The sequence below is a fragment of the Microcebus murinus genome, chromosome 5 (genome assembly GCF_040939455.1).
Source record: "Microcebus murinus isolate Inina chromosome 5, M.murinus_Inina_mat1.0, whole genome shotgun sequence".
Classification (NCBI taxonomy): domain Eukaryota; kingdom Metazoa; phylum Chordata; class Mammalia; order Primates; family Cheirogaleidae; genus Microcebus; species Microcebus murinus.
The window spans coordinates 79,671,185-79,688,190 of NC_134108.1; the positions used below are offsets into that span (position 1 = coordinate 79,671,185).

The 17,006-nt window shown below is 32.1% G+C and overlaps 1 protein-coding gene across 48 annotated transcripts in view; it reads right to left on the minus strand.

Annotated features, from left to right (window-relative positions):
• The window catches only part of RIMS1 (regulating synaptic membrane exocytosis 1), a 477,545-nt gene that overhangs the window by 129,619 nt on the left and 330,920 nt on the right, over positions 1-17,006 (minus strand). For 16 of the 48 annotated variants that reach the window (XM_076003213.1, XM_076003217.1, XM_076003215.1 and 13 more), the window contains 4 exons: positions 15,690-15,846; positions 14,848-14,973; positions 13,157-13,219; positions 8,024-8,113 (listed from right to left, as the gene is read on the minus strand). In XM_076003213.1, coding sequence (XP_075859328.1) covers positions 8,024-8,113; positions 13,157-13,219; positions 14,848-14,973; positions 15,690-15,846 — 436 coding nt within the window. Of the gene's footprint in view, positions 1-214; positions 299-8,023; positions 8,114-13,156; positions 13,220-14,847; positions 14,974-15,689; positions 15,847-17,006 lie in introns of all 48 variants that reach the window. The other 32 variants (XM_076003214.1, XM_076003218.1, XM_076003216.1 and 29 more) reach the window with 4 other exon arrangements.

A 17,006-nucleotide genomic window follows, 5' to 3' on the forward strand; every position in this document is an offset into this window, starting at 1 on the left:
ACTGTGCTTAAACTATTTTGTATGCTACCGACATTCAGCACATTCTGAGGTGCTTTATTAGAGTTGGCTGCAATTATTGATGGAATCACAGTATATCTGGTTCTGGCTCCTGAAAGGAAGCACATCATAACCAACATTTCTCTCGGTTATCCTTCACTTGGTGGCCTACAATCCTCTAGAAGCCACTTGTCTGTGAGGAGGAATTCACTAGTACCTGTCATTCTCCGGAGATGCATGCTGGATTTGAATCCTGGGACTAGGAGGTCGTCTCCTATCTAGGGAGGGGGACCATCTACCCCTGTTTGCCCAGTGAACAAGACAGGAAAAAACAGGACATTTAGTAACTTCTAAAATAAAAGAATATATGGAACAAGAGGACTGGAAAAACACCCCAAAAAGGCAAAGTGTATATTCTTTGCTCCATAATTTAATGTTTGCTTTTATAATCTTAGAAAAATAAGTTATAATACTATAAGAAAGTAAAATCTATGATCTCACAAGTGAATAAAGAAACAATTTATTGGTAAGATGTTTGGAATCTAGTAAGTGTAATTTTGTTCTTCTAAAATGTGCTGTGTGTACATATATACGCACACAAATAAATATGAATACAACTTTAATTTTTAAAGATGTATCTTTAAGATTATCTAGTTTATGTTTGAATAAAATAAGTTTAATAAGCCACCAATAATTATATGACACCAGGCCTTGAAACTGCTAAGTGGCAAAGGTGGGGTGTGTGAATTTGATACAAAGTGGAAACACAATTAAGTGGAAGAAATAAAAATGCTTTTCAGTGTGGAAACAATGATATGAAAAAATAATTAATAGAAAACTATCAGTGAAATCTTAAGTGTTCTTGCCAAAAACCACAAGTATAGTTACTGAACTTTAAAAATTGTAAGTAAAAAGCACTGATGAATAGGAGTGGAGAATATAGATAAATGAAATGGTAAATTAGCATTACCTTTAAAAATTCTACTAGTCTTTATTTGCACAAGTATCTCTCAATTGGTTAAACAGTTGCTTTTTATTTCAGATTTACAATAATACTTCTCTTGTGATTAACACTTAAAAGTTTGAAAAACTGGGTCATTCTTTTTATTAACATATCTTTAGATTCTGTCTGTGTATAATCACAAGTTACAAATATCCAGTTGAAAACTGAAAAGAGGTGATCGGGGACTGAACAGGCCAGATTTAGAAATTTTTATATATTAGATATGAGGATTTTAGCATGAAAATTTCTCAAGGGGGTGAGCACAACAGCTCACTTCCTACCATGTGGCCTGGTTCCTAACAGGCCACAAACCACCACCAATGTGCTATCCCAGGGGTTGGGGACCGAATCCTTAAAGGACCTATTTAGGAATACAATTTTATAATTATCCAAAGGAGACTAGTCTTAACATCTAAAAAGAAAAGAAAATCATCTTTCTTGCTATTATAACTTGGTTAACTGGATTTATCAGAATATCCAGATAAATGCAACAAAGAACTGTTACCATGTGACCAGGATATCTGAAGTCTGCAGATATTTAATTCTGAAAGTCCTTTGGAAGCCTTTGTTTAATCAGTCTTAGAGAGGTAAATTTGGCATGATCCCATTTGGGCTTTGAAGAAGCCATGAAGCAAGTGAAGATATTCAATAGCAGAAATTGAGCAGAAGAGAAAACTGTGTAGCATGTACTCATGTGCTATGTTACATCTTTGTAAAATAAAAATACTTTGCATTAATTTTAACTTACTTATTTTAAATTTAAATTGTTGGTCAATCCAACCTGAATGCTTTAAAATGTTTCTTTTCACTTTACTAGCTTTTGTTCTAGATAAAATAAATATTTCTAAAATAAGTGAAAAATAAACCTACAGTGTTTTCTACATTAAGTTATACTCAGTTGTGTTAAAATTTATGGTGTTATTTGAAACCCTAAAAATAGAGTTAATATTTTTTCTGTAAAGTAATAAGTAACATTTATTCAACAGGATTATGAGTAACTTTGCTTCCTAGGGCAAAATTCCAGTCCTTGTGTTTATTTAAACATAAAAGTAAAGAAAAAAGTGAAGAAAAATGCTATAATTATGAAACATGCCGTGAAAGCTACAAACGATAAAGGAGTACATTTAGAAACAAGCAATTGTGAACGGAAGCGATTAAAAGATAATTTTTGAACAAATATTTGGCTTAATACATGTATATCTGTACACTCAAAGTCCTTCTGAATATGCTGATATGTAGTACCAATATAAGAAATCTGTTTGCTTTTTTCCTCACATATAGGCTATAATGAGAGCAGGGTCATTTAATGTATATCCAAGTGTTTGTCCTAAGAATAGACATTTCTTGATTTTTAATAATACATCTTTGTAAGTTTTAAATATACTAGCATAGTTTATATGATTTTATAATATCTGTAATTTTCTATTTTTTTCTCCTATCACTCAGAAGGACCACAGAATCTTTATCCCTCTCCTCTGTTTATTGACAAAATACATAGAGCTTCAACTTCCATTTCTATTTTCATAGCACAAGCTAATGTGGCAGGCTATTTTGGAGATTTTAATCATAAAGTTGAACTAAACCAGCTCTCTCTTGATTTCTCTTTCCACAACAGCCTACCTATAAGTTCTACTAGTAATTTTAGTAAATTATTAGTGCTTTAGTATTAGGCATTCCGAATTCATTAATTCAGGAACATCTATTCATTAGGAGCCCATTCCTTTCACCCTGCTGAGAACATAAGAAGAAAGGTCATTCCGTAGCCTGTAGGATTGAATGAGCAGGCTGTGAATTCCCTGCAGAAGGAAGTATAGTATTTATTTGTTTTATTCTTTTCTGACAAATGCATCCATTATGCATAGCACAGAATAAATAATAAATATTTATGAATATATAATAGATAATAAGGAGATAAGGCTATGTGGGAATCCAGGTAAGAAATAACAAGAATTTTAAGAAATTAACATTAAGCAATTTAATGATTCTTATGTTGTGGCTTTCTCCCCATCCCCCAGCACTGATAAATCTTAAAGCAAATGTTTTTTGTTTAAATGTGTAATTAATATCCATAACTGTGTATATAACACATCTTTTAATGGTGCATATCTTTTGGCAGAACATGGCTAAGCAAGTTAATTATCTAAAAAAGAAATTACATGGAAATGTAAAATATTCATTCCATAAATAGTATAAATAAAAAACATTTGTAAGGTATTATAACATTAGAAACCAAACCAAATGAGATAACTGATTATACAAGTATGCATTTTTATTGTCTATTCTCATTATTCATTTTAGTCCTTTAAAATCATTTCCCACAATACTGTTTTATCCTATATTTTACTTATTTTAATTAATATAGATGCTTATATAGCATCCTTGAAATAAGATTTATGATATTGATTTTGATTCAATTTCAAGCTGTTGATTTTTAGGTAAAAATCTCCTTTCCCTTAGGTTTGATGTTTCCATGTGTAGGGAAATTCACTCAAGTAATCCTTTCCTCACTGCATCCCAGTGAAGGAGGAGTGGCTTATATGATAGGTAACTTTATGTTAAAGAATCAAGCATTAAGTGCCATAGCCCTTTCTGATTCCTCTTTCCAAATCAGGCTGCTGTAAACGGGGAACACCACAAAAACAAACATGCAAAGCAGCCATGAAATGTGAGTTCTGCCAGGTGGAAGCCTCCGTGGTTCAGTGAATTTGGCTGACTCTTGGGTTAGTTATTACGAAGCTTGTAAACCTAAAGCCACAGAGCACAAACTTGGTCATCATATTTATGGTGATAATTAGATCTTCTATCTTTCTAGTAGCTCACAATTAGATTCAAATTTTTTGAATTGACAGGATTTATTGTCACCTAATACAGGGTATTTTCTTAAGCCCCCCCCAAATTCAAAATGGAGAATTTACTAAGTAAAAAATAATAATTAATGCTGTCATTAGAGATGGAAAAGGCAAAAAGCATATGATCCTTGCCCTCAAGAGGTGTACAATATAGCAGAAAAAACAAAACATTATAGTAGTCAGTAAAATATAGTATATTTTAATAGAAATATATAAAATTACATGGGTCTTTTTTTCTGACCAGCAAAAGAAAGACAAGTGAGTATGCATGTGGGAGGATTTGGGAGGGCGGGGGGATTAAGAAAGATATGGTATTTAACCTGTATTTTTAAAATAATGAGTAGAATTTCTAAGCAGACAACAAAGGAAGAAGACTTTTATTTTTAATAAAAAGAAAACTTAAGATATAAAGTAACAAAGGCTATTAGAGCTGATGAGAAAATTAATGAGAGTAGGGGAGTAACACTGGAACTGGAGAAGGGCTATCTATAATCAAGGTGAAGGATCTGTTCTGGGAAATTGATAGGATTTATTGACTTAACTGAATTTGAAAAAGGAGTAGGAAGAAAAGTGTTTGCAGATTATGTGGTTAGTTATATGTCAAAGCCAGAAAATGAGAGCAAAATCTAGGAAGAGGGAACATTTTGCTTTAAAGAGATGGGAGAGGAGATAATAAAATTGATGCAGATATGCTCAGGTACCTAGTGTCTGGCAACCATTTAGATATTGGGGCCTCATACTAAGGAGGAAAGGTCTGGCCTGGCCAATCACTGTGGAGAGTTGTTTCCATATGTATTAGGGTGGGGGCCTTTGATAGAAATATAATTTAAGGGACAGGACAATATATGTGGGTCAAAAGAGCAAAACAGAATAGAGCTAGGGAAATACCTTGCTTTATGGAACTGGGGAGGAAGAGAAGATTGCAATGAAGACTATTATAACAGAGGCTTAAGAAAATCTATAGAGGTACATAAGTAAGGAGAAATTTGAGTGACAGAGTGGCTAATGTAAAATGTTCCAAGACACTGCTTAACAATTAGGGAGCCAAGATGATCCACAGAAGTGTTTCAGTAGCCACAGAGTGTTGGGAAGGAATTAGGAGTCAGACTGCAGGATTTACTGGTAGGTAAAAAATGGAGGCAGTAGGTATAGAACCATCCTTCATGAGCCCTCAGTAAGGCTATGATTACTTTGAAAGATCAAGGAAGAAGACAAAACATTCAAGAAAAGTAACTATTCTCCAATGGCTCTAAAAACCAAGGTCTCTGAGCATTTAAACAATAATTTTTTTAAAAACCTGGGAAAGAAAAGGTTAATAGCAGGCCTGTAACTCACTCCTTCCCAATTAGGGAAGCAAGGGGGGATGGGTTTTATCTAAGAGATTATCTCTTCTTATAAACAAGGCCAAAATTTCTTAATTTATGAGGCATGACTGAATTGGGGTAATTCACTGAATTATGGTAATCTCCATAAGCATTCTTTTAAATTTGTGTAATCAACAGAAAATAAAATGGAGGAGTTCCTACAGCAAAATGGCTTCTTTTCCAAATAATGTTTTTTATTAAATACATGCACTACTCAAAACCTGACTGTTAACCTGGGCCAGATCATTTATTAAAGAAGAAAGGTGGATCTGATGGTTTCTAACTCCTTCAGGAAAAGAATGCTGCTCCTTTATCTTTTGAATCATTAGTAAAGTTTGTTTTTGAGTCTGTACTGACACCTTCATTCTTTGTGTTAACAAAAAAATTTGTTTTAAAAGTTAGTGAGGACACTTCAGAAAATGCCATTAAATTGGTGTAACAGCATATAAATTCTAATCAAAATGGGTTACAATCATCAAATCAGTTAACCTTAATAGTCCACAGAGCTACAGAAATGTTACTATCTTAAGGATATAAAATCAAGTTTCAGAAAATGTTCTCTAACATTTTATCTACTATGAACATTAGGTATTAATAAAATAAGGCTTATGATCAGTCAGAGAAATTAAGTAGCCTGGAAAACCCTCTACTCTGTGCATATCTTGCCTGGGGACCTTAGATGCATTCCTCAAAGGGAAAAAAGCCATCACTCTTGATATTGTTATGTTCTGCTTCGAAGATGCTTACAGGTGTGCGTACAAAAGGGTATTTGTAGTCTCAATACTCCAAATCAATAAGCATCTACAACTTCTGTGGTTTACTTAATGAAAACTTATCTTGATTTTCTTCTTGGCAATAAAGTGAATTCAATAAATTAAAGATCATTGATAATACAAATCCCTGTCTCCTTGATTTTTGTAATGGAAAAATTTTTCATTCAGTAGATAGAGTGAATATAGGGTTTCAATCATATTTTTTCTTCCTCTATTAAAGATAAGTACATTCATTTGGACTTTATAACAACCTGTGTAAGAACTGTTGCGAAATTATTTGTCTACAGGCTGACCAGTTTTAAGGGTATGATTTGACAGATTAAATTCACCAAGGAATAAATTTGTTAACTCTGTGGCTTCAGTGTCACAAGGGAACATATGCTAGATAGGATACACCCATCATCATAAGAATAGACCTACGCTGTCAACATGAAGGAGTCACAAGCCACATGAAGCTGTTAGAGCAGTGGGATGTGGCTAGTCTGAATCAGGATGTGCTATAAGTAAAAAATACACTAAATATGTAGAATTGCTATGAAAAATGAATGTAAAATATCTCACTAATAGTCTTTATATTAATGTCATATTAAAATGATAATATTTTGGATATGTTGGATTAAAGTATTAAGATTAATTTCACCTTCTTACTATGGCTACTAGAAAATTTAAAAGTATACAGTGGCTTGCATTATATTTCTATCAGATAGCACTGATCTGAATGATATTAAAAATATTAGGATGGTGCTATAGTTAGTAGATTGGTGTTATAGTCTGTAATGAGAAAATAATAATAATTTAAAAATAAAAAGAATTTTCTTGCTACTCTTGTAATTATTTTGGGGGAGGTAATAATTGACCAAAGAGAATAATAAAACAATTTTAATTGCAATTTTAGAATAGTCTATTGGCATTTCCACTAAAATTTCTATTACAAATATGAAGAAATACAAAATATAAATCAAATTTCATTTTTTCTATTACAAATTTACAAATATAAAAGAATACAAAATAAGAGTAGATTCTTATAAAGACACTAAAAAATTGGTAGGTATTCCTGTACTTATTGTTCAATTCCAGAAGAAAACACCTCATAAATAAATAAATAGAATCAGACTAGAAAGATTGCTAAAGAAAAGCTTTAAGTAGACTCTAAAGAAGGAGAAATGGGTGACATTAGTTCAACTAAATATTTTTCTTCCAGATTTGTAAAGAAGTAGTATGCAAATTTCATCTGAATGACTTCTAATTAAAAGAGATAGCAATTATAACCAAGATTATTAATTATAACTATTTACTGGACTAGACATTTCCATTACAATGGAGAAGTTGAATACTTACAATTAGGAGACAGTGTAATACATAATCAATGAATATTTAAAATATAACTATAATTATTAATAAAAAGTTTTAAGCAAAATTACATGTATGTATACATATGTGAATTTATTGTTGTAAGGCATCAAGAAATCTATCATTAACATACTATTTTTGTTGTCAAAATATAATTTAATGTAAAACATTCTCTATATCAAAGAATAGGTTGATTAAAAATGAATATAGTTGCACAAAGGAAGTATTCTATTTAAGTAGCTATTTGTTTTGAGTTTATAGAAGATTGTTATTAAACCTATAAATGCTGTTTATCGGTAGTACTAATAGAAAAGTGATCCTCCTCTTCAGATAGCTCACTGGACCTTAAAACATTATCAGCATACCGAAGGCTCCCTGAGAAGTGTGTAAATAAAATGACTGAATAGCAACAAAAGGGGAAAAGCGGCAGCCAGAAGCAGTTACAAATTACATCACATCATTTGCAACAACATTCATAGAAATATGTGTATGTGTACCCTTGGGCTTATCCACATGCACATATCTCTATATATACATGTAATAACGGAGGGGGTATGTAGACCATTAGCAAAGTGAACATGAATGAATTAAACCTGTGAGACCCTCATGAAACAAAACAAAGTGATTGGGGGAAAAAAAAATCACTGGTACAAATGATAAGAAATTAAGAAAGTCTTTATTTTATACCTTTCTCGTTCTGGTGAATGCAAACTAGTATCTGGTCTCAAGCAGTTGGTACTAGCACTCCTAGCCCTGTCAAGGGAGGGCTGCAGTTCACTAGTGCCAGTGCATTGCATCCAGTGGTAGAAGAGAAAGACAAAGGAAACAAAGAAAGGAAGACCATGTTAGAGAGTAAAGCATAAAATAATGTCCCTTTTACACAAAATGTAGAATCACTGGGATTCAGTTCATAAGGGTGTGAAAGAGTTGACAGAATGACAGTGCAAAATTTTGTTTAGAAAATGAAACTAAACAAAGATTATGCTTAAGTTACTTTGCATAATTTTTAAAAGGATCTCAGACTGAAAAATGACACTAAATCACACCTACTCATGAAAAAAACCGGATACAGGAAGCACTAAAACAAAATGCCTAAAACTTCATTACCAAGAACAGATGCCACACCAAAACAAAATGAAGGACATTAGAGGAGAAATAATTTTACGACTCAACTCTTTTGGTTCACAACACTAGACAAGGGAATTGAAAGATATAATTTTCAGGTGTTCTTACCTAACCAATATATCATCAGTAAATCTCAATACTGTTGAGTTAAAGCATTCATGATGAAGGGGAAAGTCCTGTCTAGTCACTGATTTTGTCTTAGTATATGCAGGCAGAATCGAGCTCCACAAATTAACATTATCCAAAATTAAAATAAAATAAAATGAAATAAATAATAATTAGAATCAACATGTAAAACAACAGATAAATGACAAAGAAGGCAAGTAAATTTTTGATATCTGAATTAGATTTCATTTAGAGAATTCTAGTATTAGTAAGTTTTAAAATTAAAACAATTTTTAGATATCATTTATTTAGTATTTCTCATTGTATAATTAATTCCAAAAGAAAATGTTAATGCTTCTTTATTAGAATGAAAATTTTCTATTTTTAGTAGGCAAGGGATTAGGGATTAGTTTATAACTGGACACACTGTTACGGCTCTTACCTGTAAATAGTCCAGTGAGAACTGTTCTGTAACAAAGGCATCTTGGGTGGTAATGTTTTATAGTGCCTAACAAGGTATCTGAAATGTGGCAACACGAACATGCAGGAGACAGAAAAATATGCATGAAGCAAATTTTACTAGGATATTAAGAAAGTAGGAGGCCTATAAAGCTATATAGATGGATCTTTTTTTTTTTCTCTCAGGAAAACCACAATAATTATTTGAAGGCAGGATTATAATTATTAAAATATGAAATTATAGACATCTGACTTCATAATTAAGATACTCAAAATTATAATTTAATTATCTTAATTAGAAAAATATCTGCTAACCAAACTCTATGAATTATTATTAACTTAAATTTAAATTTACTAGTCCATCCTTGATTTACTATTATGCCTGCTTCTAGGGGAGTAAACAACTCTTAGGTAAAAGTGCAAATCAAATGATTTATGTAATTTGGGAGTTAAAATATGACTAAAAGATTTAATTTTCTGATAACAAGTAAAGAATTGACCAGTAATCCAGGGACAAGGTTGGTCAATGTACTGGACCGTAGTAGAGAAAGGAAAGAGGAAAGGCCAAGAAGTGATTGCAGAGGAGCAAGTTCCTTCTCTGTATCAGCTTCTGGATCCAAATCCAACCACACATAAAATTTACCACTGGAAATTGAATGAGATGGCATTAGATGCAAACCAGAATATGAATTTGGATTGGCAGAAAATGGCATAAGGAATATCCAACTTTACCTGAATTCCTTTAAAATCTATGAGGGTTTCTGGACTATCTACACCATGAAGGGAAAACTAGGTCCAGCTAATTTTTTGATAATTTAATAATGTTCTGCAAATTTAATTGCTGGTTTTGGAAATCCATTGTCTACCTAAGCTTACATTAAAGTATGATAAATAGGGAAGGAAATAAACATTTATCAAAGACATGCTAAATATCAAGCACCCCACTAGTTTAGTCATGTTTATGTTAATGGTCAAATCAAACCAAAACCTTAAAGCTTAAGTTTAAAAATGAAGTACCATGGTACCAAAGTACCATGTTCAAATACAAATTTAGGACAAAGTTTACTGAACTAAAGATTCAGCCTACTTTATAGACAATAGTGTCTTCCTTTCAACACTTAATCTTAGGCAAATATCTCTAGTGACAGGTTGCTATAAAATTTTCCTACGCAATTGTTTCAAAAGTGATTTTTTTTTTTCCAGGAACATTCTAACAGGGATCAATGTAGAATAGGAAATAAACTGGAAAATAGCATGAAATTTATAGTCTGAATATCCAAGTTCCTATTTTGGCTTTGCCACTTATTGGCTGAGCCTTGGATAATTCAGGTCAAGTCCCTAAGCTACATCTAAAAATGTGAGAAATAACATCCACTTAACAGGAGTTCTGTGAGAATTAAATGAGATAACATGTATAAGGTATCTAGAACACAGAAAGGCAGTTATAGCACTTCTGTACACCACCACTTCTTCAAGACATGTTTAATTAAGGGTTTGACAAATAACTTGGAAGCAATATGATATAATTTCTTTAGCACATGACTTTAATATACTGTGTATATTACATTTATAGGGAAGACTTTAATTTGCAAAGTTTCCAAAATCTATTTGAGTCACAAACTTTTACTGGTGGAATATCTCACAGGACTAACTGTCATAACATATTTTTGGAAAAACTAATTTGGTAGAAATATCAAATAGACCTGGTTTTGAATTCCTGCTCTATTATTTGTCAAATTAAACTTTCTTAGCATTTTCCCCTTTTTAAAATAAGTATAATAATATTTATACTATATCATTGCTGTCAGAATATTGAGATAAAGTATATTAAATACTTAACATTGTGCTTGATATTCAATAAATGTTATTTTCCTTATGTTTACTGGAGAGTAGTAAATACTCAGATTTTATTTTTAAAAGTCCTAAGTGAACTTGATGTGATGTAGCTTGAAATCTTTAAATTTCAGCCACAGATAGTTATATTAATAAAAAATTTCTGTAATTTATATGAAATCAAACTACATTATTGATGTATTCATATAAAGCAGCGGTTATTTATATGTACGTATCTTATATATTTTTTAGTCAGACAAAAGTAAAATGTTTTTATAAATACCTGAGTATAAATACAGAAGAGATTACATATACATATACTTGAACTTATGTTTTCTCTATCTCCATACTTTTGGTATTATACATTAGGGAAAGAAAGCAAAGGAAGTTTTTGAAAACTTAGGAATAAAATCATATTTGTAATTATGGTTGTAATAAAAATTACAATTAGCAGTTGTTAAGGAATCAGTTAAATTAGACCATTTTTATACTGCTGCTATAAAAAATATCAGGAAGAATGAAGAAAGAGAAGACACTGGTGACACATGTTTTGGATCTACACTTTTAGTTAGCTCTGCTCCCTCTTCCCATCTTATTGTAACATGGCGTGATCTGCCTCAGCTGAGCTCTCATTCATTTTTAAATTTTATACCTATAAATATGATTATTTGCCTAAATCACAAAATTCAAAGTCAACATACAGATTCTGTCTATTAAACAAATAGAAAATATGGAGCTCAAAATTATTAGCAAAGCATTAATCTTAAGGATAAGACTACAAAAGTGTGCAACTATTAGTATATCATATTTTGTGTATTCTGATATTTCACGTTTACAAGTACAAAATAAAGAGAAGAAAAATATCTTTAGCTATTATATTTAGACTACTGATGTGAGTATCCTAGAAATATTCACACCTTGGATGGCAGGCACACAAAAGGTACCTCAATAAATATAAAGATTTTGTGTGTGTGTCTGTTTTGTGTTTTTTTTTTTCTTCTTTTGCAGTCATAGTCATATACAGGACTATTAGAGAACTTCCAGAATTAGTAAACAAACCATCCATTCTCATTAATAAATTATTTGTCAGGAAGAATAACTAATAATAAGCATGGACAGTTTAGCATTATAAAGAATTTGAGTTGATTTTTACAATCCTTATGATTTTATATTTTTCTTCATATGGCAAACAGAACTAATATTTTCTCAGTTTTTACTGTGGCACTCTAAGCAAACATGGCATTAGTTATCAGGAGGGTAATTTTAAACATGTAAAAAGTTCAAACTATTCTTATAAACCCAATCATGTTTGCATTATTGAGCAGAACCACATATTCCACAGATACAATGAATCTTGCATTGGTCTTTGCATCCCAGGTATTGCAGTTTTACCTTTTTCCTTCTCTTTCCTCTTACTTTTTACTGGCTAAAATATATAAAAATTTGTGTGTTGTTTTCACTGACTTACTACTTTGTTGTCTTTTATATTAACTTCAAATTTAAAAAAATATATTTATAGACTATACTCTATGAATAATCCTTAAGAAGTTTTACTTTGGATATAAAATTCAAAGTGTAATGAGACTAACAGAAAGCACCAGGCTCTAGGCTCCAATTTAGAGGAGAAAATTATGTTATCTTTTCTCTTCCCTTCTAAAGAGTTATCCTCTTGTCACATGCCTTTATGAGAAAGTTTGTACTGCAGTATTTCTGAACTGGTGGGTTTGGGGCAGTTAAGCAGTTATTAGGTCAAACATCCTCACTCTTTATCAAGAAGGAAGCCAGGAAGCCGAAGCTCAGCCATTAAGGACGAACTGGCAAAGATGTTACTAAAAGTGAACAGAATATAAACAACAGTGGATTTTGAAAAGAAATAAAAAGATAAAACATCAAAATGACAATCATGAAAACAATAATAATGCCATACACAGAAGATCAGACTTCTTGTGACTAGACAGGAATGTGACTAGACAGGAGGTTGGGTGTGCTCACAGTGAGCATTTTGAATTTTAATTGCAGAAATCGGTTCCTTAGTTTTAGGACTGTGAAAACAGTTCCACAAAGGCCCATCAGCCTCTCGGTTTTGAATGTACAGACAGCAAAGTAGTCTGTTGGATCAGAACTGAAATGCATTTGGAACCTTTTCCATAACATTCAACTAAACAAAGCAAATTTTGAATACTTGGGGAGTTTATTTTACCTATTAGTAAAAATACCACTAAGGGAGAGACGGAAGAATAGCAGAATGGAAAGAGAGTCATCACACACAAGTTACCATAACCAAATCCCTGTATTTACCTGGTAGTATGTAGGCATTCTGCACTTCGTCCTCGTTTTGCTCTGGGCAGCATAAGAAGCTCACTGCACAAACAGGATGGGTGGTGAGTGAAACAGATAAATTATGACACATGGGTTATGCCAATGGTATGCCAATGAAAACATGAAAAGGGAAGAAACCAGATTGTCTGCACTAGCATATTTGCTTGAGAAGTTAAACAAAAATAAACATGACAGCATTTAAAAAATTTAAACAATAAAATACAAACATTATGGTAGAAGTCCTAGCTGTTGCTGATTAGCTCTTGTATTTCAAAAAGATTTTATAGAATATTAAAACAAAACAAAAATAAACCTTCCCCAAATAAGATAGAGAAATCTATTTCAAATTACAGACATTTGAATATTTTAAAAACATATTATAAATTTGGCCTTTCTGATACTGATGGGAACCCTGAAAGTTTTAAATTTCTTTTTAGCAACTTAAAACACGATAATTTTCTTGGCCTTTATAGCCACTGAAAATGCAATATCATGTTTCATATTAACCAACTAAGAATATACTTGATTAGAATTATTTATTTTAATATTGATACTTTTTCTATATCCAAATTCATTTCCCTATATTAATTGGCCTGATCAGGAAGCCTGTTGTTTTCCCTCCTCACCTAAATTCACGGTAGCCCAATGAATGCCGACAAAAGTGGCCCTGACTCAACTAAACGCAAGCTGAACAATCTGGAATCCTATTCCTCAGAGCAGTTCCCTGTCCTGGTACCCACTGTGATTCCACTCTTGAAGGTCATGGCCCTACTTCCCAGAGAAAGGTGACAATGTAGGCAAGAAGATCTGCTTATGTCCTGTGTACTTGACTCCATGGTGAAAAATCATTCAGCACTACTGTCACTCCCCTACTCTTCACCAAAAGTTTCTCCACTTCAAAAGCCAGAAGAGAATATTCAACAAGGTATTATAAAACCATAAATCAGATCCTGGGCATGTGGTCAGACTAACTGTACAGGTATATGATTATGTTGGAAGAAAGTCTGTGGGCATGTAGAATAACAGATTTGTAATATAGATTTATAGTAATTATTTCTATAAAATATTTGTTCATAAATAAATGAAGAACTAAAGTACATATGCACACAAGAAAGTATCCATCTCAATATTTTATATTTCATGAACATTTTGTGGAAAGAGATTTTATGAAAAAGAGGTATATAACAGAAACATTACTATTATATTAATTATTACTGCAGTTCTTATAGAAACTCTACAAACATTAACTGTCTTTCAGATGACCCGTATCCAAATGTTTTTAATTAAATACAGAACATAATTTTTATAATTACATAAATAACATCCCAAACACTGTGACCCACAAAAGATAAAATATTTGATAATTGTTTAGTTAGACTCCCTTCTATAATTTAGGTCACTAAGTCAACAACAAGCTATGCCTTTCAAACTGGCTAAATGCAAATTTTTATTTTGTAAAAAAATATTTATAACAATATAATATTAGCCAAATATTTCCTAGAATTATATTTCTACTAGCATATTTTAACAATTGTTCCTTGACAGAAGTTCAGTGTTCAGTGATGAAATACTTTTACTCACTAATGTACTATGCCACAATATCCATATATGTTAAAACAGAATAAATAGGAACAAATTCACAATGTTGAGATCATAATTTGAACAAGTACCTGTCTTGTTCTGATAAATAATGACTATCCACATCTCTGGATCTATGATCAACTGGAGTTCGGGAGGCATCATGGTGTCTGGTTGGAGAACGTGACCTTCTTGTTGGATGAATTTCATCTAAACTCCTAAGATGATTACAAAAATGTATGTGTGTCAAAGTGTATCATCTTCACAAAACATTAAACTAACTAAAGGGAAGGAATTTATAGTTATCTTCAAATAGACATGGCTTGAAAAGTGTTGGCATCATAACCAAAACTTATTTGATCAATGAATTAAATGTATTTATTCTCTGAGTGTCCTGCTTACACTGCATTTCTTCAACTTTCCTTTGCACCTCTGTCAAAAAAGGACAATTTTCATCTGCATATTTAATTATAATTTCATAAGTGTGTTTCAGAATAAAATGAAATAGAACACTATATGTTTTATGTTTTGTACCATTTAAAGTGTTTCAAAGAGATAATCCCTAAACCTCCTAAAAATCCATTCTGCCTCTTAACCTTATCGTCTTTGTCATTTCTCTCCATAGTTCTGATTCATCACCATACAACTTATCCTAAGAGGAGAGAAAACTAGCAAATAGAATACAAGACAATTACTCAAAAGCTATGCTTGGGACATAAACTCTTCCACTCTGTGGGGAATTTCTTGAGATTAAAGAATAGATTGTTGCATAAATTGGGTAAACTAAAAAAGCATTTTGCCTACAAGTGATTCTGAAAAAAATAATTTGATTGACCAAACCATGATTTCATTTCAGTTACAGTCTTACAGCAATTTACATGGTATTATAATAAAAATGTACTGTCAGGGATACTAAGCCCATTTTAAAGCCTACCTCTGTAATGGCACATTTGGTAAACGTGAACGCGGCCTTCCCTGATCATCGCCGCGATGAGGAGATACTGAACGTGAGCGGTGATGAGTTGTTCTTTGCTGTTCTGGCACAGTTAATGTTGTAGATTTACTTTCTCTAGCACTAGACCTATAGCCTACTGGTGAGAGTACACACAGAAAAAACTTAGTCAGTATGCTTCCATAATGCAAGCACTAAGATGGAAATATCAAATTATATTAAAGCAGCCATCGACCTATTAAGAATAAATGCCATGCAATCAGTATTATTAACCCGATCTTCAAAAGTATTAAGTATACGTACACAGAGTGTAACATATACATGCATAAGAACTGGTTACAGTTTAGCTCAAAGGTGCTATGGAGATACCAATATGAATATGACTATTGATGCCTCAGACATTATGATGAAATGGTGTACTACTTTAATTTACAGAATGAATGAGTTAGTGACTTTTCAACAACACAAGTCAAGCACTTAACAGTGAACTAGAGCTAACCTACAAGTCAATGCTTAGAAATTTCGTGTCTCTTTAAACTTAAATAAATTCTTTATTTGAATTTTTCTACTAAAGGGAAAATTATTTTAGTTGAATTGCTGATGGCTTCATTAATAAGAAAATAAAAATTATATCGTATCAATTTTAATGAAGAAAATAAAAATATCACTCCAGTTTTAATCAACAAAAAAGAGTGGCAGATCTTCATTCTTATACTGACCATGAATTGTGCAAACCACAGATAACACTAAAATTTTAAGATGTAAGTATTGTATGCATGGAGATGACTATGACAATAATGTAGAGAAAATTAACACTCCTAAAGAAGCAACCGTCTACTTTGGACATCTAAAACTATTCCATAATTATGTTAATTATTAGCATAATTAAATTAATATACAGTTAACATAATTGTAATTAAAAATAAATTTTAACAGCCACTTCTTCCTTGAAGTAAAAAGGTTTATATTGTCTCTGATTTGGTTAAGACAAAACAGTAATCTTAAAACCATAATAGTTTAGAGTTTAAAATTTTTTCACAAAGGCTACACTTTTCTATTACTGCAAGAAAAATAAAAAATTATGTGGCCAGGCCGGGCGCTGTGGCTCACGCCTGTAATCCTAGCTCTTGGGAGGCCGAGGCGGGCGGATTGCTCAAGGTCAGGAGTTCAAAACCAGCCTGAGCAAGAGCGAGACCCCGTCTCTACTATAAATAGAAAGAAATTAATTGGCCAACTGATATATATATAAAAAATTAGCCGGGCATGGTGGCGCATGCCTGTAGTCCCAGCTACTTGGGA